This window comes from Cherax quadricarinatus, chromosome 35 (genome assembly GCF_038502225.1).
Source record: "Cherax quadricarinatus isolate ZL_2023a chromosome 35, ASM3850222v1, whole genome shotgun sequence".
Classification (NCBI taxonomy): Eukaryota; Metazoa; Arthropoda; class Malacostraca; order Decapoda; family Parastacidae; genus Cherax; species Cherax quadricarinatus.
Genome location: NC_091326.1, coordinates 10,540,770 through 10,562,888, shown reverse-complemented (window position 1 = coordinate 10,562,888; position 22,119 = coordinate 10,540,770). Strand labels below are relative to the sequence as shown.

The window sequence follows — 22,119 nt, the reverse complement described above, 5'->3', positions numbered from 1 at the left end:
GAAAATTTGGAGTGTGGAAATTAGGAGAAGGTGTGGAGTTAATAAAAGTATTACTCAGAGGGCTGAAGAGGGTTTGTTGAGGTGGTTTGGTCATTTAGAGAGAATGGATCAAAGTAGAATGACATGGAGAGCATATAAATCTGTAGGGGAAGGAAGGCAGGGTAGGGGTCGTCCTCGAAAAGGTTGGAGGGAGGGGGTGAAGGAGGTGTTGTGGGCGAGGGGTTTGGACTTCCAGCAAGCGTGCGTGAGTGTGTTAGATAGGAGTGAATGGACACGAATGGTATTTGGGACCTGACGAGCTGTTGGAGTGTGAGCAGGGTAATATTTAGTGAAGGGATTCAGGGAAACCGGTTATTTTATATAATTGGACTTGAGCCCTGGAAATGGGAAGTACAGTGCCTGCACTCTAAAGGAGGGGTTTGGATATTGGCAGTTTGGAGGGATATATTGTGTATTTTTATACGTATATTTACTTCTAAACACTCCATGGGGAAGTGAAACAGAATTCTTCCTCCGTAAGCCATGCATGTCATAAGACGCGACTAAAATGCCGAGAGCAAGGGGCTAGTAACCCCTTCTCCTGTATATATTACTAAAATTAGAAGGAGAAACTTTCGTTTTTCCTTTTTGGCCACCCCACCTTGGTGGGATACGGCTGGTGCGTTGAAAGAAGACTTCTAAACTGTTGTATTCTGGGTACCTCTGCAAAAACAGTGATTGTGTGAGTGAGGTGAAAGTGTTGAATGATGATGAAAGTATTTTCTTTTTGGGGATTTTCTTTCTTTTTGGGTCACCCTGCCTCGGTGGGAGACGGCCGACTTGTTAAAAAAAAAAAATCAGGAACAACCTCTGATTTAAATAAGGATCTAATGTAATCTTAGATTTATATCTAATATTATAAGCCTTTTTTTTGGGCTTTGTAGCCATAGGGTAATGTAATTTTTTTTTTAATAATGATAAGGGTTGTGGGGCAATGGATTAATGGCAAAATTGGATTGTGTTTATGTTTTGGTGCTAACTGTTAAGATATAATAGTAGAAGTCCGCCATCACAAATCCAGCATCATTGGGACCTGTAGAGTGCCAGTTTATTGAGTTTGCCAGATTACAGAGTGGTTAGGTTAGAATACACTTAATAAAGTTAGCCAACTTGACTTACACGAGAAAGTTCATTGAACATCGGCAAAAATCGAACATTTCCGTTACTTTGAACTCAATTTTAATCATATCTGTTTCTGTAATTTATTTTCCATTCTATCAATGAGACCAAAAAAAACGAGAGTACAACCATAAAAACCATACGAATATTTACCGCTAAGAGGTGGCTAGTGGCTGAGAAGTGAACTCTGTTATTTATCGTCCAATTTTTTTCATTTTTGGTGTACGTTAAGAAGCATCTTTCCATCATACATTGCCCAAGTTTCAATAAGATAGCTCCACAAACAACTGAGAATTTTTTTTTTATTTTTATTTTATTAACACACTGGCCGATTCCCACCAAGGCAGGGTGGCCCAAAAAAGAAAAACTTTCACCATCATTCACTCCATCACTGCCTTGCCAGAAGGGTGCTTTACACTACAGTTTTTAAACTGCAACATTAACACCCCTCCTTCAGAGTGCAGGCACTGTACTTCCCATCTCCAGGACTCAAGTCCGGCCTGCCGGTTTCCCTGAATCCCTTCATAAACGTTACTTTGCTCACACTCCAACAGCACGTCAAGTATTAAATACCATTTGTCTCCATTCACTCCTATCAAACACACTCACGCATGCCTGCTGGAAGTCCAAGCCCCTCGCACACGAAACCTCCTTTACCCCCTCCCTCCAACCTTTCCTAGGCCGACCCCTACCCCGCCTTCCTTCCACTACAGACTGATACACTCTTGAAGTCATTCTGTTTCGCTCCATTCTTTCTACATGTCCGAACCACCTCAACAACCCTTCCTCAGCCCTCTGGACAACAGTTTTGGTAATCCCGTACCTCCTCCTAACTTCCAAACTATGAATTCTCTGCATTATATTCACACCACACATTGCCCTCAGACATGACATCTCCACTGCCTCCAGCCTTCTCCTCGCTGCAGCATTCATCACCCATGCTTCACACCCATATAAGAGCGTTGGTAAAACTATACTCTCATACATTCCCCTTTTTGCCTCCAAGGACAAAGTTCTTTGTCTCCACAGACTGCTAAGTGCACCGCTCACCCTTTTCCCCTCATCAATTCTATGATTCACCTCATCTTTCATAGACCCATCTACTGACACGTCCACTCTCAAATATCTGAATACATTCACCTCCTCCATACTCTCTCCCTCCAATCTGATATCCAATCTTTCATCACCTAATCTTTTTGTTATCCTCATAACCTTACTCTTTCCTGTATTCACTTTTAATTTTCTTCTTTTGCATACCCTACCAAATTCATCCTCCAACCTCTGCAACTTCTCTTCGGAATCTCCCAAGAGCACAGTGGCATCAGCAAAGAGCAACTGTGACAACTCCCACTTTGTGTGAGATTCTTTTTCTTTTAAATCCACGCCTCTTGCCATGACCCTCGCATTTACTTCTCTTACAACCCCATCTATAAATATATTAAACAACTATGGTGACATCACACATCCTTGTCTAAGGCCTACTTGTACTGGGAAATAATCTCCCTCTTTCCTACATACTCTAACTTGAGCCTCACTATCCTTGTAAAAACTCTTCACTGCTTTCAGTAACCTACCTCCTACACCATACACCTGCAACATTTGCCACATTGCCCCCCTATCCACCCTGTCATATGCCTTTTCCAGATCCATAAATGCCACGAAAACCTCTTTAGCCTTATCTAAATACTGTTCACTTATATGTTTCACTGTAAACACCTGGTCCACACACCCCGTACCTTTCCTAAAGCCTCCTTGTTCATCTGCTATCCTATTCTCCGTCTTACTCTTAATTCTTTCAATAATAACTCTACCATACACTTTACCAGGTTGTCATGTAGGGGGGCAATGATTAGGGGAATATGGGGGTAAGTGGAGGGATTTAGTAGGTGTGGGACTGGTGAGGCAGTAGGAGGGATGAGTGCGGATGTCGGTAGGTAATGTGAGGTCACTGGTGACTACAACTTCACCTCTCATTACTCTACCCGCCACACTACTCACCCTCTCACTACTTTAACTAAACATAAATAATGGAAATAAGAATAAATAACGGGGACAGTGATTATTACTATTCTACTCAAACACAGTTTATTATTAAGTCTTTGTACAATAATATATTTGGGAACAGAACATTACTGTGGTTTAGATAAATGGGGTGGTACACATAAGCAGTGAGACAGGGAATACAATCAACTTGACCAAAATGAATATAACTTACAATATAGTTCAGAGGACAGTTCACTACAGGAACTAAGCCACAGGTCCCAAGACCTACACAGCACGAGTACTGCGCCAAGCCAGTACTCTGCCCAATGCCTCCAACAGTCTCCTCCAGAGACTTCAGCAGCCTTCTCCCGAACCCTGCTCCCCAGCAGCAGCTCCGCTCGAAGTCTCTGCTCAGGAGCTCTGCACCCCAGCAGCAGCTCCGCTCGAATCTCCTGATCATGCTCTTCCTTGGGCTTTTATGGTGGTCCAAGCACCCTCCACAACCACGTGTACGACCTGACGCCTAGGTCTGACGCCGTCAAGAACAAAAGACCTCAGATGTGGGCGTGGCTACAGACGTTTGCCAAGGCAAGGTGTGACCATATAATTGGTTAAATTAGGTCTCCCCAGAGACCTCACAAGCCCAGCTGAACTACATCACAAGGTATACTCAACAGACTTATCCCCCTATAAATTTTGCACTCTCTTTTGTGTGCAAAAATCACATATGGCAAGCCCAAGCCAGGTACTGGAAACAAGTTACATTGTCTGACTTTTTTTGGGTTATCCTTGGTTCTTTATACATATGCTGCTATGTATGATTATCTATGTAACTGTATTTGTGTATACCTGAATAAACTTACTTCTGTTCTGTCGACTGAGTACAAGAAACCTCCCATTCACCTATTTCAACTACCCAATAAAGTGGTCAGAAATTCGCAATTTGGCCAATTTCACACAAATTTCAAAAGATGCTAATTTCAAAATAGGGTCCAGAATAAACTATGCAAACATTCCTGGCACTAAAATACCATTTTCTCTGTTTATTAGTTATGACTCCAGGCCCCTCTTGTATTACTCTTGCTTACCATTTGGAATTTTTATTCACACAAAAAATAGAAGATTTACTGTTATGTAGACTACTGCATTATTGTAATAATTGCATAAATAATGTCAACCCACTCATGACTGTGTATTGGAATTTGAACTGGCCAGTTGGACATGTATTGGATGGTGATGTCATTTGTTTACTCTTGAACATCGCCAAAGAATCAAACATTTCTGCTTCTTTGACCTCAATTTCAAGGTACTTTTCGTTGTGAAAGCAATCAAAATCATATGTATTTCTGTAATACAGTGGACCCCCGCATAACGATTACCTCCGAATGCGACCAATTATGTAAGTGTATTTATGTAAGTGCGTTTGTACGTGTATGTTTGGGGGTCTGAAATGGACTAATCTACTTCACAATATTTCTTATGGGAACAAATTCGGTCAGTACTGGCACCTGAACATACTTCTGGAGTGAAAAAATATCGTTAACCGGGGGTCCACTGTATATCTTCCATTCTATCAAATGAGACAAAAGAAACGAGAATGTTCTTTCTTTCAACACACCGGCCGTATCCCACCGAGGCGGGGTGGCCCAAAAGGAAAAACGAAAGTTTCCCCTTTAACATTTAGTAATATATACAGGAGAAGGGGTTACTAGCCCCTTGCTCCCATCATTTTAGTTGCCTCTTACAACACGCATTGCTTACGGAGGAAGAATTCTGTTCCACTTCCCCATGGAAGTAAGAGGAAATAAACAAGAACAAGAACTAGAAAGAAAATAGAAGAAAACCCAAAGGGGTGTGTATATATATATGCTTGTACATGTATGTGTAGTGTGGCCTAAGTGTAAGTAGAAGTAGCAAGACGTACCTGAAATCTTGCATGTGTATGAGACAGAAAAAAAAAGACACCAGCAATCCTACCATCGTGTAAAGCAATTACAGGCTTCAGGTTTACACTCACTTGGCAGGACGGTAGTACCTCCCTGGGCGGTTGCTGTTTACCAGCCTACTACCTAGGAGAAACGAGAATATAACCATAAAAACTATATGAAAATATACCGCTAAGGGGCAGCTAATGGTTGAGAAGTGAACTCCATTATTTATGGTCCAATTTCTTTCATTTTTGGTGTACGTTAAGAAGCATCTTTCCATTATACATTGCCCAAGTTTCAATAAGATAGCCCAGAAATAACTGAGAGAAAAAAAATAGGGAGCCTTTAATTGAGCTATGTGTAGAAAGAAATTTGGTAATAAGTAATACATATTTTATGAAAAAGAGGATAAATAAATATACAAGGTATGATGTAGCACGTAATGAAAGTAGTTTGTTAGATTATGTATTGGTGGATAAAAGGTTGATGGGTAGGCTTCAGGATGTACATGTTTATAGAGGGGCAACTGATATATCGGATCATTATTTAGTTGTAGCTACAGTTAGAGTAAGAGGTAGATGGGAAAAGAAGAAGGTGGCAACAACAAGTAAGAGGGAGGTGAAAGTGTATAAACTAAGGGAGGAGGAAGTTCGGGCGAGATATAAGCGAATATTGGCAGAAAGGTGGGCTAGTGCAAAGATGAGTAGTGGGGGGGTTGAAGAGGGTTGGAATAGTTTTAAAAATGCAGTATTAGAATGTGGGGCAGAAGTTTGTGGTTATAGGAGGGTGGGGGCAGGAGGAAAGAGGAGTGATTGGTGGAATGATGAAGTAAAGGGTGTGATAAAAGAGAAAAAGGTGGCTTACGAGAGGTTTTTACAAAGCAGAAGTGTTATAAGAAGAGCAGAGTATATGGAGAGTAAAAGAAAGGTGAAGAGAGTGGTGAGAGAGTGCAAAAGGAGAGCAGATGAAAGAGTGGGAGAGGCACTGTCAAGAAATTTTAATGAAAATAAGAAAAAATTTTGGAGTGAGTTAAACAAGTTAAGAAAGCCTAGGGAAAGTATGGATTTGTCAGTTAAAAACAGAGTAGGGGAGTTAGTAGATGGGGAGAGGGAGGTATTAGGTAGATGGCGAGAATATTTTGAGGAACTTTTAAATGTTAAGGAAGAAAGGGAGGCAGTAATTTCATGCACTGGCCAGGGAGGTATACCAACTTTTAGGAGTGAAGAAGAGCAGAATGTAAGTGTGGTGGAGGTACGTGAGGCATTACGTAGAATGAAAGGGGGTAAAGCAGCTGGAACTGATGGGATCATGACAGAAATGTTAAAAGCAGGGGGGGATATAGTGTTGGGGTGGTTGGTACTTTTGTTTAATAAATGTATGAAAGAGGGGAAGGTACCTAGGGATTGGCGGAGAGCATGTATAGTCCCTTTATATAAAGGGAAAGGGGACAAAAGAGATTGTAAAAATTATAGAGGAATAAGTTTACTGAGAATACCAGGAAAAGTATACGGTAGGGTTATAATTGAAAGAATTAGAGGTAAGACAGAATGTAGAATTGCGGACGAGCAAGGAGGCTTCAGAGTGGGTAGGGGATGTGTAGATCAAGTGTTTACATTGAAACACATATGTGAACAGTATTTAGATAAAGGTAGGGAAGTTTTTATTGCATTTATGGATTTAGAAAAGGCATATGATAGAGTGGATAGAGGAGCAATGTGGCAGATGTTGCAAGTATATGGAATAGGTGGTAAGTTACTAAATGCTGTAAAGAGCTTTTATGAGGATAGTGAGGCTCAGGTTAGGGTGTGTAGAAGAGAGGGAGAATACTTCCCGGTAAAAGTAGGTCTTAGACAGGGATGTGTAATGTCACCATGGTTGTTTAATATATTTATAGATGGGGTTGTAAAAGAAGTAAATGCTAGGGTGTTCGGGAGAGGGGTGGGATTAAATTATGGGGAATCAAATTCAAAATGGGAATTGACACAGTTACTTTTTGCTGATGATACTGTGCTTTTGGGAGATTCTAAAGAAAAATTACAAAGGTTAGTGGATGAGTTTGAGAATGTGTGTAAAGGTAGAAAGTTGAAAGTGAACATAGAAAAGAGTAAGGTGATGAGGGTATCAAATGATTTAGATAAAGAAAAATTGGATATCAAATTGGGGAGGAGGAGTATGGAAGAAGTGAATGTTTTCAGATACTTGGGAGTTGACGTGTCGGCGGATGGATTTATGAAGGATGAGGTTAATCATAGAATTGATGAGGGAAAAAAGGTGAGTGGTGCGTTGAGGTATATGTGGAGTCAAAAAACGTTATCTATGGAGGCAAAGAAGGGAATGTATGAAAGTATAGTAGTACCAACACTCTTATATGGATGTGAAGCTTGGGTGGTAAATGCAGCAGCGAGGAGACGGTTGGAGGCAGTGGAGATGTCCTGTCTAAGGGCAATGTGTGGTGTAAATATTATGCAGAAAATTCGGAGTGTGGAAATTAGGAGAAGGTGTGGAGTTAATAAAAGCATTAGTCAGAGGGCAGAAGAGGGGTTGTTGAGGTGGTTTGGTCATTTAGAGAGAATGGATCAAAGTAGAATGACATGGATAGCATATAAATCTATAGGGGAAGGAAAGAGGGGTAGGGGTCGTCCTCGAAAGGGTTGGAAAGAGGGGGTAAAGGAGGTTTTGTGGGTTAGGGGCTTGGACTTCCAGCAAGCATGCATGAGCGTGTTAGATAGGAGTGAATGGAGACGAATGATACTTGGGACCTGACGATCTGTTGGAGTGTGAGCAGGGTAATATTTAGTGAAGGGATTCAGGGAAACCGGTTATTTTCATATAGTCGGACTTGAGTCCTGGAAATGGGAAGTACAATGCCTGCACTTTAAAGGAGGGGTTTGGGATATTGGCAGTTTGGAGGGATATGTTGTGTATCTCTATACGTATATGCTTCTAAACTGTTGTATTCTGAGCACCTCTGCAAAAGCAGTGATAATGTGTGAGTGTGGTGAAAGTGTTGAATGATGATGAAAGTATTTTCTTTTTGGGGATTTTCTTTCTTTTTTTTTGGGTCACCCTGCCTCGGTGGGAGATGGCCGACTTGTTGAAAAAAAAAAAAAAAAAAAAAAATATTTACCAAAAATCATATATGGCAACCCTATGCCAGGTACTAGAAATAAGTCACTTTGTCTGACTTTTTTGAGTTATCCTAGGTTCTCTACACATATGCTGCTATGTATGATAGCAGCATATGTATGGTGCATTTTGAGTATATATCACAGCCCTGTTATAGCTAGTAGGTTGGTAGACAGCAACCGCCCAGGGAGGTACTACCGTCCTGCCAAGTGAGTGTAAAACGAAAGCCTGTAATTATTTTACATGATTTTAGGATTGCTGGTGCCCTTTTTTCTGTTTCATAAACATGCAAGATTTCAGGTACGTCTTGCTACTTCTACTTACACTTAGGCCACACTGCACATACATGTACAAGCATATGTATACATACCTCTCTGGGTTTTCTTCTATTTTATTTCTAGTTCTTGTTCTTGTCTATTTCCTCTTATCTCCATGGGGAAGTGGAACAGAATTCTTCCTCCATAAGCCATGTGTGTTGTAAGAGGCGACTAAAATGCCGGGAGCAAGGGGCTAGTAACCCCTTCTCCTGTATATATTACTAAATGTAAAAGGAGAAACTTTTGTTTTTCCTTTTGGGCCACCCCGCCTCAGTGGGATACGACCGGTGTGTTGAAAGAAAGAAAGATCACAGCCCTGTGCTATACTCTGTTTTCTCTAATAGTATAAGCCCCAAGACAGGGATAGGAGAATGGTACTTGTATCCCATGTCCTCTTCATACCTCCGTTGAACTGCTTGGTATTATGTCAAATATTATTTTATTCTGGAGTATTTAACATGTTTTTATATTATTTATATTATTTATTATGTCATATTAGATCAACTGTGATAGGCAAATAAGCTGTAGTGTTGATATTAGTGAAATAATAAAGAATGTTGCCCTGCATCACAAGACTGAACTCATAGCAACTGACAGTGGCTTCAAAGCCACTTTATCCTTTATGGACAATGTACTGTGTAGGTGCTTTACACAATGAAAATTATTTCTTTTAGTCATTGGAACTACGGCTAGGGCTAAAAGTAAGCAGGTTAAAACAATAAATGGAAAAAAAGAAATTGGAATGACTTATGCAGCAAGTAGCGCCACCAAACAGTACCAGCAGGTTGGTGTGGCGACCCTGGAAATTTGAAATTATTCTAGCCAAAATTAGTGCCGAATAACTGATGGAACTGGATGCCTGATTGCTGGATTTGTGATGGCGGACTTGTACAGCAAATACAAGTTGCTTTAGCTAGTATTTATTTGCTAGTTTTGTAGTACTGTAATTGATATTTATACAGTTTTTTGTAACAAGATATTTATACAGTTTTTTGTAACAAAATTAGATTAATGTTCTTCTTTGTTCTACAGGAGACTAAATTGAATCACAAAGCTATTTATGAATAAAAAAAAATGGCACTCTTGTTCCTTAGAAATATTTTATTTTTATTTTGAGCACATTAGATGCAAATTGAATTTTGTAATATTTTTAAAAAATTACATTTAAATGCTAAAATGAGGTAGTTTAGAAAAATATAATTTAAACTTTAGCATTTCAAAATTAAATTAATAAAAGTATTTATTAGTCAGAGGGCTGAAGAGGGGTTGTTGAAGTGGTTTGGTCATTTAGAGAGAATGGATCAAAGTAGAATGACAGGGAGAGTGTATAAATGTGTAGGGAAAGGAAGGCGGGGTAGGGATTGTCCTCGAAAAGGTTGGAGGGAGGGGGTAAAGGAGGTTTTGTGGGCGAGGGGCTTGGACTTCCAGCAAGCGTGCATGAGCGTGTTAGGAGTGAATGGAGACAATTGGGTTTTGGGACCTGACGAGCTGTTAGAGTGTGAGCAGGGTAATATTTAGTGAAGGGATTCAGGAAAACCAGTTATTTTTATATAGCCAGACTTGAGTCCTGGAAATGGGAAGTACAATGCCTTCATTTTAAAGGAGGGGTTTGGGATATTGGCAGTTTGGAGGGGTGTGTAATAGGACGGTACAGTGGACCCTCGGTTAACGATATTTTTTTCACTCCAGAAGTATGTTCAGGTGCCAGTACTGACCGAATTTGTTTCCATAAGAAATATTGTGGAGTAGATTAGTCCATTTCAGACCCCCAAACATACACGTACAAACGCACTTACATAAATACACTTACATAATTGGTCGCATTCGGAGGTAATCGTTATGCGGGGGTCCACTGTATATGTATAATTGGGGCCGTGATATTGAAATTATTTCAGGTCACTTTTTATATTGTATCTTTATATATGCTTGTTAACTGTTGTATCTGGGCACCTCTGCAAAGACAGTGATTATGTATGAGGTGAAAGTGTTGAATGATGAAAGTATTTTCGTTTTGGGTATTTTCTTTCGTTTTGGGTCACCCTACCTAGGTGGGAGACGGCCAACTTGTTGAAAAAAAAAAAAGAAACCAACTAGAAAAATAGTAGCATTAAGAACAGTGTTTTTAGAGAGTGAATTAATGGTAAGTCTGTAGCTAAAAGTGAAAATAAACAGTGCTTTTTGTTTCTGTGTGTTATTGAATATTGCATGCATAAAAAATGGTGATTAAAAATACTGTATCTATGGATGTGATAAAGAAATCAAAAGCTTGTAGAACAATTAACTATAAAAAAATAGGGATGCAAAAGTAAACAGAAAACAGAACACTGTCCTCTTTTAATGTTAAACATTATCATCCATCCAAAATGCCATCATTTGAACTTCATTGATCATAGTGCAGAGCTCAACCCAAAGGCAGATGTGACCACTCTTGAAGCTGCATGGCCTTACTTGCAATTGATATTTGAGTTGTTTTCAAGATTTCTAGAAACCCCAGACTTCAGCCATCTTCTGCCATATGTGTCAATGATCAAAAGCTTGTTCTCCAGCCGGAATGGTAACGTTCCAAGCAGATTGTATCGTGTTCATAATTTAGTGCCATGCAGTGGAAGGCGGAGTTACCTTCAGCTACTCCATCCCTTTGAAATTTAATTTGATACTTATACTACTACTACATAGGGAACTGGAACAGAATTCTTCCTCTGTAAGCCATGTATGTTGTAAGAGGCAACTAAAATGCTGGGAGCAAGGGGCTAGTAACCCCTTCTCCTGTATACATTACTAAAGTTACAAAGAGAAACTTAACGTTTTTCTTTTTGGGTCACCCTGCTTCGGTAGGATGTCGCCGGTGCATTGAAAGAAGACTTATACTACTGCTACACAATTAAAAAAATGTTTGTCAAATGTATAGATAGGAATAGTTGGGTGTGTATAAAACCTGCAAGCATGGACTAGTAGGCCTACTGCAGTGCTCCTCACTTATATACATAAACAGTGGTTTGGCAGTTGAGTTGTATATGAGTGGGAATACTGCTTGACTGAGAATGGAACCTGCTTAGCATGGGCCAGTAAACCTGAGCTGTTGCAGCACTCCTCTGTCTTTACATAAGAAAGCAGTTGTATGGCAGTAGAGCTATAACTGAGTGGGAATGATGGGATGGGCCAGTAGACCTAGCAGGGTGCTTCTCTATTCTTATGTAGGAAAGCAATTGTTTTGCAATAAAGCTGTCTATGAGTTTGAATAGTTGAAAAAAGTAAGACCTGTGTAGCATGGACTTGCTGAAGCTCTCCTCATTTTCTTATGTAGGAAAGCAGTAATTTGGCAATTTAGTTGCATATGAGTTACTACCCAATTTGCTCAATGATGCTACTTTGTCTCCATGAGTGGGAATAGTTGGATGACAGTAGGACTTGCATAGCATGGGCCTTTAGGTCTGTTGCAGTACCTCTTTGTTCTTACATAGGAAAACGTTGAAAGATTGAAACATGGAAAGAGTAAGACCTACTTAACATAACCAGTGCTTCTCTGTTTTTATCAGATTAAGACTACCATTGTTTTTTAAGGAGCAAGCTGTACTGCTCATTGTATCTCAATAGTGACTCCAATGCAACATCAGCTCTATTATATAGACTGGGTTTTCATTGTACATATACAGCCTCTCCTCACTTGGTGATATATGTACTTGTTTACCGACTACCCGGACTTATGACCAGCTCTTCAACTAGTATGCAAACCTAAGTAATGTATGTAAGAGCTGATTTCCTCTATTCTGTTTATTACAGTATACAGTACACTACTATGTAAACTTTTAAAAATATACTAAAAAATGTTCTAAATGGTGCAAAGATGACATTTAAAAAATATCTAAAGATGGTTGACACAAACCCACTACAGGTGTAGAATGCTCCTCGCTTAATGACCTACTGTTAGGAATGGAACACTGTCATTAATTGAGGAGAAGCTGTATGTAAATCGTTTTTTTAATGCAATGGCCATCTCCATACATAATTTTTAAGTATTAAACTAAATAAGAGAAAACAACAAATTTTGAGACAAATATTTTCTTTTCATTCTGGACAACATAATGCCAACACCCAGTACAGAACATCAGTTCTGAAGTGTTACTCTATTGTTCTTCAAAAACTAAAGTATAGTTTTTCATACATGAGATATGGTATATGAAACAGTAAAAAAAAAAAAAAAAAAAAGGCAAAGTTAGGAAGTCAACTTAAACATAAAGTTGGGATATAACTGAGTATGGTATATATGGGACAGTATTCCTGTATGATGTAATATATACTAACTGTGATAATAATGGCAGTATGCAGATTAATGTATTTTATTAGATGATGTTTCATCCCTGATGAATGAAGTGTCTTCTAATAAAATACCATAAACCACATATTGTGTCATTACAGATTCCTTTTCCTTTTACTTTATTTTAGATGAAATATTCTTTCGCATGATATATTAAGCGATTTTAGAGCTATGCACTTAATTATATAGAGAAATTTGTTTTAGTAGACTTAACTTTTCATAATGTTAATAAAACAAAGACCTCAGTTTAAGTGAATAACAGAATTTACCAATTTTTATGTAATTACATTATGCTCTTATGATGTGCATTACAGAAAGTGAAGATGGTACGATTCATGCAAGTTTGTAACAAGTTGATGGGAGAATGTTTATTAATGGTCTCTTTTTATAAACAGGTGAGTTAACAACTCAGAGGATATAATTACCAAATGAATCATTGGAGAAGTTTATGAGAATGTTCTAGCTGAAATTTTTACAGAATTAAAACTGAATTGACTTCAGTGTCAGCACGTCATTAGTCTTCTGCATATGTGCACTGATAGTAAGCCTGTGAATATCTTAATAACACCTAGTGCCAAGTAAAAGCATTTGTAAGTGCTGAGTTCTTGATATTGTGGAATCTCGTGCAATGAGATCATAAAGAATAATACCTTTTTGATATTTCTTCTTGCCAAAGAAAAGATCTGATAGGAATAGAAATACTCTAGGTGTCCTTGTGAGGACTCTAAAGAACATGCATACTGCCAGTGCATGAACATTAGGATGCATGAGTATCAGTATTTATCTATAGGAAATCTGTATATTTTTTGCCTCATAAATGCATGATAAAAAAATGAAGAATAACTTCCTTTTATATTGTTACCATTACTGGTAAATTTTTGGAGTTAGAAATGCATATAATGAGGCTGAAACTTGGAGAAGACATGAACTACCATAAGAGTAGTAGCAGGCTTACTTTACAATGAATGATTATGCAGCACTAGAAATCTGCCTTCTGGTACATAGAAAAGTCAGTTAATGATAAAGGCTTGAGAATAACTTTTATTCTGAGTCAGTGGAGTTGTAAAACTCCACCACAACCATCTACATTAAACTTATGAGCATAGTCTGTTAAGTTTGTCCTTGCTTCTATGGATATCAGGCACTGTTTGTGTCATAACACCATATTGCTCACATATCCATACCACTGAGATGCCAAACTCAACCCTCTTTTATTAGTTCAAGTTCCCTCTGAACACTGAGAGCCACATATTTCCTCTTGGCACCACCACTTGCTTTAGAAGTCAGTTAATTACACTTCACTTAATATGTTAATAAAGTTACACAAAATACTCTAAATGCAGGTAAAATTAAAGACTGATTGATGAGTGTATACACGAGTAAGCACAAAAAATAAACTGGTGTGGGTGGTTTAGAGATCAGGAAACAGTGAAAACAGACAGGTTCTGGATATGTCCTCTCTGGCCAGTACCAGACAAATGTTCAAGTCATCAGGCTTGGTCCAGTTCTTCAGAAAACAACCAGACACTAGCGCTATGCATGAAATCTGGAATTATGAACTTTTGTCTATTTTGTCCGATACTTTCAACATTTGTTTGGCCAGTTTTTTTGTGAACTGCTTAAATTCATTGATGAGAGGTTTCACTGTATTGTTATGGACATAAAGACTTTGTTTTTCAAAAATTTTGTATGTTTATTTGACATTTGTTGCTATAAAATAAGGTTTCGCTATACAGTGGACCCCCGCATAACGATCACCTCCGAATGCGACCAATTATGTAAGTGTATTTATGTAAGTGTGTTTGTATGTGTATGTTTTGGGGTCTGAAATGGACTAATCTACTTCACAATATTCCTTATGGGAACAAATTCGGTCAGTACTGGCACCTGAACATACTTCTGGAGTGAAAAAATATCGTTAACCGGGGGTACACTGTATAGTGATTCAGACTCAAATATGTAACCAGTTTCCCAGAATCCCTTCACTAAATATCACCCTGCTCACACTCCAACAGATTATTTTCTTATATCGTTATATCCCACCCCCTTCAGCTTTGTTTCACTTAAAGCCAGGACATCCAGCTTCTTCTCATTCATAACATCCACTATCATCTCTTTCTTATCATTTGCACAACATCCACGCACATTCAGACTTCCCACTTTGACAATTTTCTTCTTCTTATTCTTTATAGTAATTATTACAGGAAAAGGGCTTACTAGCCCATTGTTCCCAGCATTTTAGTTGACTTTTAACACGCATGGCTTACGGAGGAAAGATTCTTATTCCACTTCCCCATGGATATAAAAGGAAAAGTAATAAGACCAAGAACTATTAAGATAAAATCAAAGAAAACTCAGATGAGTGTGTATAACTAAACATGTACATGTATGTGTAGTGTGACCTAAGTGTAAGTAGAAGTAGCAAGACATACCTGTAATCTTGCATATTTATGAGACAGACAAAAGACACCAGTAATCCTACCATCATGTAAAACAATTACAGGCTTTCGTTTCACACTCACTTGGCAGGACAGTAGTACCCCCCTCGGTGGTTGCTGTGTACCATCATGGTCTACCAACCATATATGAATATATGATAAGTAAATAAATAACAATTGTCATTGAATAAGTAAATAAACAAATACCTACTGTAACTAAATACCAGTATTGAAAAGTAAATAAATGAATACAAAAACAGTAGTAGGTTGGTAGACAGCAGCCACCCAGGGGGGTACTACCTTGACTCACAAAATCGTAATGACACGATTGCAAACAAACCACACCCCGGCCGGGATTGAACCCGCGGTCAGAGAGTCTCAAAACTCCAGCCTGTCGTGTTAGCCACTAGACCAGCTAGCCACAATAAGATTCTTATTGTGGCTAGCTGGTCTAGTGGCTAACGCGACAGGCTGGAGTTTTGAGACACTCTGACTGCGGGTTCAATCCCAGTCGGGGTATGGTTTGGTGTACTACCTTCCTGCCAAGTGAGTGTGAAATGAAAGCCTGTAATTGTTTTACATGATGGTAGGATTGCTGGTGTCTTTTGTCTGTCTCATAAATATACAAGATTACAGGTATGTCTTGCTACTTCTACTTACACTTAGGTCACACTACACATACATGTACATGTTTAGTTATACACACTCATCTGAGTTTTCTTTGATTTTATCTTAATAGTTCTTGGTCTTATTACTTTTCCTTTTATATCCATGGGGAAGTGGAATAAGAATCTTTCCTCCATAAGCCATGCGTGTTGTAAAAGTCAACTAAAATGCTGGGAACAATGGGCTAGTAACCCCTTTTCCTGTAATAATTACTAAAAAGAATAATAAGAAAAGTGTCAAAGTGGGAAGTCTGAATGTGCGTGGATGTTGTGTAAATGATAAGAAAGAGATGATTGTGGATGTTATGAATGAGAAGAAGCTGGATGTCCTGGCTTTAAGTGAAACAAAGCTGAAGGGGGTGGGAGAGTTTCAGTGGAGAGGAATAAATGGGATTAGGTCAGGGGTTTCTAAGAGTTAGAGCTAAAGAAGGAGTAGCAATAATGTTGAAGGATAAGTTATGGCAGGAAAAGAGGGACTATAAATGTATTAATTCAAGGATTATGTGGAGTAAAATAAATTTTGGATGTGAAAAGTGGGTTATAGTAAGCGTATATGCACCTGGAGAAGAGAGAAGTGTAGAGGAGAGAGAGAGATTTTGGGAAATGTTGAGTGAATGCATGGGGAGTTTTGAACCAAGTGTGAGAGTAATGGTGGTTGGGGATTTCAATGCTAAAGTGGGCAAAAAGGTTGTGGAGGTAGTAGGTAAATTTAGGGTGCCAGGGGTAAATGAAAATAGGGAGTCTTTAATTGAGTTATGTGTAGAAAGAGGTTTGGCAATAAGTAATACATATTTTATGAAGAAGAGGATAAATAAATATACAAGGTATGGTATAGCACGTAATGAAAGTAGTTTGTTAGATTATGTATTGGTGGATAAAAGGCTGATGGGTAGGCACCAGGATGTACACGTTTATAGGGGGGCAACTAACATACCGGATCATTATTTAGTTGTACCTACAGTTAGAGTAAGAGGTAGATGGGAAAAGAGGAAAATGGCAACAACAAGCAAGAGGGAGGTGAAAGTGTATAAACTAAGGGAGGAGGAAGTTCAGGTGAGATATAAGCAACTATTGGCAGAAAGGTGGGCTGGTGCAAGTATGAGTAGTGGGGGGTTGAAGAGGGTTGGAAGAGTTTTAAAAATGCAGCATTAGCATGGAGGGCAGAAGTTTGTGGTTATACGAGGGTGGGTGCAGGAGGAAAGAGGAATAATTGGTGGAATGATGGAGTAAAGGGTGTGATAAAAGAGACAAAGTTAGCTTATGAGAGGTTTTCACAAAGCAGAAGTGTTATAAGAAGAGTCGAGTATATGGAGAGTAAAAGAAAGGTGAAGAGAGTGGTAAGAGAGTGCAAAAGGAGAGCAGATGATAGAGTGGGAGAGGCACTGTCAAGAAATTTTAATGAAAATAAGAAAAAATTTTGGAGTGAGTTAAACAAGTTAAGAAAGCCTAGAGAACGAATGGATTTGTCAGTTAAAAACAGAGTAGGGGAGTTAGTAGATGGGGAGATGGAGGTTTTGGGTAGATGGTGAGAATATTTTGAGGAACTTTTAAATGTTGATGAAGAAAGGGAAGCGGTAATATCATGCACTGACCAAGGAGGTATACCATCTTTTAGGAGTGAAGAAGAGCAGGATGTGAGTGTGGGGGAGGTGCGTGAGGCATTACGTAGAATGAAAGGGGGTAAAGCAGATGGAACTGGCGGGATCATGACAGAAATGTTAAAAGCAGGAGGGGATATAGTGTTGGAGTGGTTGGTATTTTTGTTTAATAAATGTATGAAAGAGGGGAAGGTACCTAGGAATTGGCAGAGAGCATGTATAGTCCCTTTATATAAAGGGAAGGGGGACAAGAGAGATTGTAAAAATTATAGAGGAATAAGTTTACTGAGTATACCAGGAAAAGTGTACGGTAGGGTTATAATTGAAAGAATTAGAGGTAAGACAGAATGTAGGATTGTGGATGAGCAAGGAGGTTTCAGAGTGGGTAGGGGATGTGTAGTTCAAGTGTTTACATTGAAGCATATATGTGAACAGTATTTAGATAAAGGTAGGGAAGTTTTTATTGCATTTATGGATTTAGAAAAGGCATATGATAGAGTGGATAGAGGAGCAATGTGGCAGATGTTGCAAGTTAGGGTGTGTAGAAGAGAGGGAGACTACTTCCCAGTAAAAGTAGGTCTTAGACAGGGATGTGTAATGTCACCATGGTTGTTTAATATATTTATAGATGGGGTTGTAAAAGAAGTAAATGCTAGGGTGTTGAGGAGAGGGGTGGGATTAAATTATGGGGAATTAAATACAAAATGGGAATTGACACAGTTGCTTTTTGCTGATGATACTGTGCTTATGGGAGATTCTAAAGAAAAATTGCAAAGATTAGTGGATGAGTTTGGGAGTGTGTGTAAAGGTAGAAAGTTGAAAGTGAACATAGAAAAGAGTAAGGTGATGAGGGTATCAAATGATTTAGATAAAGAAAAATTGGATATCAAATTGGGGAGGAGGAGTATGGAAGAAGTGAATGTTTTCAGATACTTGGGAGTTGACGTGTCGGCGGATGGATTTATGAAGGATGAGGTTAATCATAGAATTGACGAGGGAAAAAAGATGAGTGGTATATGTGGAGACAACAAACGTTATCTATGGAGGCAAAGAAGGGAATGTATGAAAGTATAGTAGTACCAACAGTCTTATGGGTTGTGAATGCAGCAGCAAGGAGGCGGTTGGAGGCAGTAGAGATGTCCTGTCTAAGGGCAATGTGTGGTGTGAATATTATGCAGAAAATTCGGAGTGTGGAAATTAGGAGAAGGTGTGGAGTTAATAAAAGTATTAGTCAGAGGGCTGAAGAGGGGTTGTTGAGGTGGTTTAGTCATTTAGAGAGAATGGATCAAAGTAGAATGACATGGAGAGCGTATAAATCTGTAGGGGAAGGAAGGCGGGGTAGAGGTCATCCTCAAAAAGGTTGGAAGGAAGGGGTAAGGGAGGTTTTGTGGACGAGGGGCTTGGACTTCCAACAGGCGTGCATGAGCATGTTCGATAGGAGTGAATGGAGACGAATGGTGTTTGGGACCTGACGATCTGTTGGAGTGTGAGCAGGGTAATATTTAGTGAAGGGATTCAGGGAAACTGGTTATTTTTATATAGCCAGACTTGAGTCCTGGAAATGGGAAGTACAATGCCTGCACTCTAAAGGAGGGGTTCGGGATATTAGCAGTTTGGAGGGATATGTTGTGTATCTTTATATGTATATGCTTCTATACTGTTGTGTTCAGAGCACCTCTGCAAAAACAGTGATTATGCGTGAGTGAGGTGAAAGTGTTGAATGATGATGAAAGTATTTTCTTTTTGGGGATTTTCTTTCTTTTTGGGTCACCCTGCTTCGGTGGGAGACAGCCGACTTGTTAAAAAAAAAAAAAATGGTATGGACTTGCCACCTTCATGCTGGATAATTATCTTAGGATTCGTCTTCAAAGTTATTGCTTTTGCACCTTCGTACAGTCGAAATATTGTAAGTTGAACCATTGTAAGTCGAGGAGCACCCATACATATTTTTTCATGCTGCTCCCAGTAGTAACATTCTTTTATTAATATTGGAGTGTGAATTACAAAATAGTGGAACTTTATTGTATAGCACCAAATACAAAATAAAAAAAAAGAAAAACCAGGTCTTGTGTCCTTAAGAATATTTTCAAAAAGCTATAACTTCATTGTAGATTACTGCTTGTGGAATTGGGCAGTGATCCTAATTATTATTACATTCATAGGAGGAGCACTATACTAATAGGGTCATACAGCACCTGGGGGAATGAGAGACATCAAAATTTGATCCAAGTAAGGGCAGGTCCAATTCTTTGGATCAAATGCCCTTCATTGGGAACATGTAATGAATGAATAAGAATGCAAGAGATGAACAAAATACGAGTAATGAGGAGAGACTGGATTAGACACTCAAAATCACGGATGGTGTGTCTTTCCTTTTTGTAGCAACAGATAGTTGTGAAAATTAGACACATGTGCAACATCTGGGTATCTTTATTGTAGATGTTTTGCCATCCAGTGGCTTTACCAATACTAATTCAAGGACACAATTGGAAGTTAAGAACTATATGCAAAAGATGAGGTAATCTGTCCCTCAGCCTTGGAATTGGTTTGAAGAGCACCATAGACATGAAGACTACGGTAGTTGTGAAGAGTACGGTGCTCTTCACACCAATTTCAAGACTGAGGGAGAGATTACCTCATCTTATAGTTCTTATCTTCCAATTTTGTCCTTGAATTTGTGCTGATAAAACCACTGGATTGTAAAATGTGTAGAATAAAGATATCCAGATGTTGCACATGTGTCTAATATTCATCTTGTCAGTATTGTATACCATTCATGTACAAGTTATGGTCATGCTGTCTCATCATCTTTATTTAATTTTACATAGTTACTATTTAAATTTTAAATAGTGGTTGTGCACAACAGCCTACTCAACTCTTTCCAACCACTGAATGTAACAGGTCACCCAACTTGCAAATGAGTTGCATCCCTGGTGTTCAGACTTACAAGAGAGTTTTATAGTAAGAAAGCATTACTGTAGTAAGAGGGATGGTTATGTTTCATAAATGTTTATACTGCATACCGACAGTAGCTTATGGGAGATTCTAAAGAAAAATTGCAAAGGTTAGTGGATGAGTTTGGGAGTGTGTATAATAGTTGAAAGTTGAAAGTGAACATAGAAAAGAGTAAGGTGATGAGGGTATCAAATGATTTAGATAAAGAAAAATTGGATATCAAATTGGGGAGGAGTAGTATGAAAGAGGTGAATGTTTTCAGATATTTGGGAGTTGATGTGTCAGCGGATGGATTTATGAAGGATGAGGTTAATCATAGAATTGATGAAGGAAAAAAGGCAAGTGGTGCGTTGAGGTATATGTGGAGATAAAAAACGTTACTTATGGAGGCAAAGAAGGGAATGTATGAAAGTATAGTAGTACCAACACTCTTATATGGGTGTGAAGCTTGGGTTGTAAATGTTGCAGTGAGGAGGCGGTTGGAGGCAATGGAGATGTCCTGTCTAAGGGCAATGTGTGGTGTGAATATTATGCAGAAAATTCGGAGTGTGGAAATTAGGAGAAGGTGTGGAGTTAGTAAAAGTATTAGTCAGAGGGCTGAAGAGGGTTTATTGAGGTGGTTTGGTCATTTAGAGAGAATGGATCAAAGTAGAATGACATGGAGAGCGTATAAATCTGTAGGGGAAGGAAGGCGGGGTAGGAGCCGTCCTCGAAAAGGTTGGAGGGAGGGAGTAAAGGAGGTTTAGTGGGTGAGGGGCTTGGACTTCCAGCAAGCGTGCGTGAGCGTGTTAGATAGTGAATGGAGACAAATGGTATTTGGGACCTGACGAGCTGTTGGAGTGTGAGCAGGGTAATATTTAGTGAAGGGATTCAGGGAAACCGGCTATTTTTATATAGCCAGACTTGAGTTCAGGAAATGTGAAGTACAATGCCTGCACTCTAAAGGAGGGGTTTGGGATATTGGCAGTTTGGAGGGATATGTTGTGTATCTTTATATGTATATGCTTCTAAACTGTTGTATTCTGAGCACCTCTGCAAAAACAGTGATTATGTGAGGGAGGTGAAAGTGTTGAATGATGATGAAAGTATTTTCTTTTTGGGGATTTTCTTTCTTTTTTGCATCACCCTGCCTTGGTGGGAGATGACCAACTTTTTGAAAAAAAAAAAAAATTGGTACTTAACCCTTAAATGGTCCAAATGTATATATATGTTTTTTGAACATCTGAAAGTATGTAAAAAAATGTAGATCTTCTTTTTTGTTTTACATTTGAAAACGTGTAAAAAACTTTTATCTACATTTTTTTTGTTATATTTGAAAATATGTAAAAAAAAGCAGATCTACTTTTGTAGCATTACGAATTTGAACGTCGATCTCTTTGGACTGTTTAAGGGTTAAGGCATTTGTAAGTTGTTTACTGGTGGTATTTGCAAAGAAGTATGTTCGGTACCTTATGTTATCTTTTTCAATAATTTATGATTGCTCTTGTTCATCCTTGTGTTAGTTCTCACAGATGTTCTATCTAGTATTTCACATCCTCTCTCTCTAACCTGCGAATGGTTATCAAATTGACTTGTTTATTTCTCATTTAAGGCAAATTAAACTTTTTTTAGTCTTCAGAATTTCTTTTTGTCAGTT

General features: G+C 38.7%; 1 protein-coding gene across 3 annotated transcripts in view; it reads left to right on the top strand.

Annotated features, from left to right (window-relative positions):
- Nucleotides 1-22,119, top strand: part of S1P (membrane-bound transcription factor site-1 protease) — an 84,992-nt gene that overhangs the window by 54,356 nt on the left and 8,517 nt on the right. Inside the window, exon 16 of one of the 3 annotated variants that reach the window (XM_053785607.2) lies at nt 13,142-13,222. The exons of the other annotated variants lie outside the window; for them this stretch is intronic. Within the exon in view, the coding sequence (XP_053641582.1) occupies nt 13,142-13,176 (35 nt within the window). The 3' untranslated portion in view covers nt 13,177-13,222. The remainder of the gene's footprint in view (nt 1-13,141; nt 13,223-22,119) is intronic. 3 annotated transcript variants of the gene reach the window in all.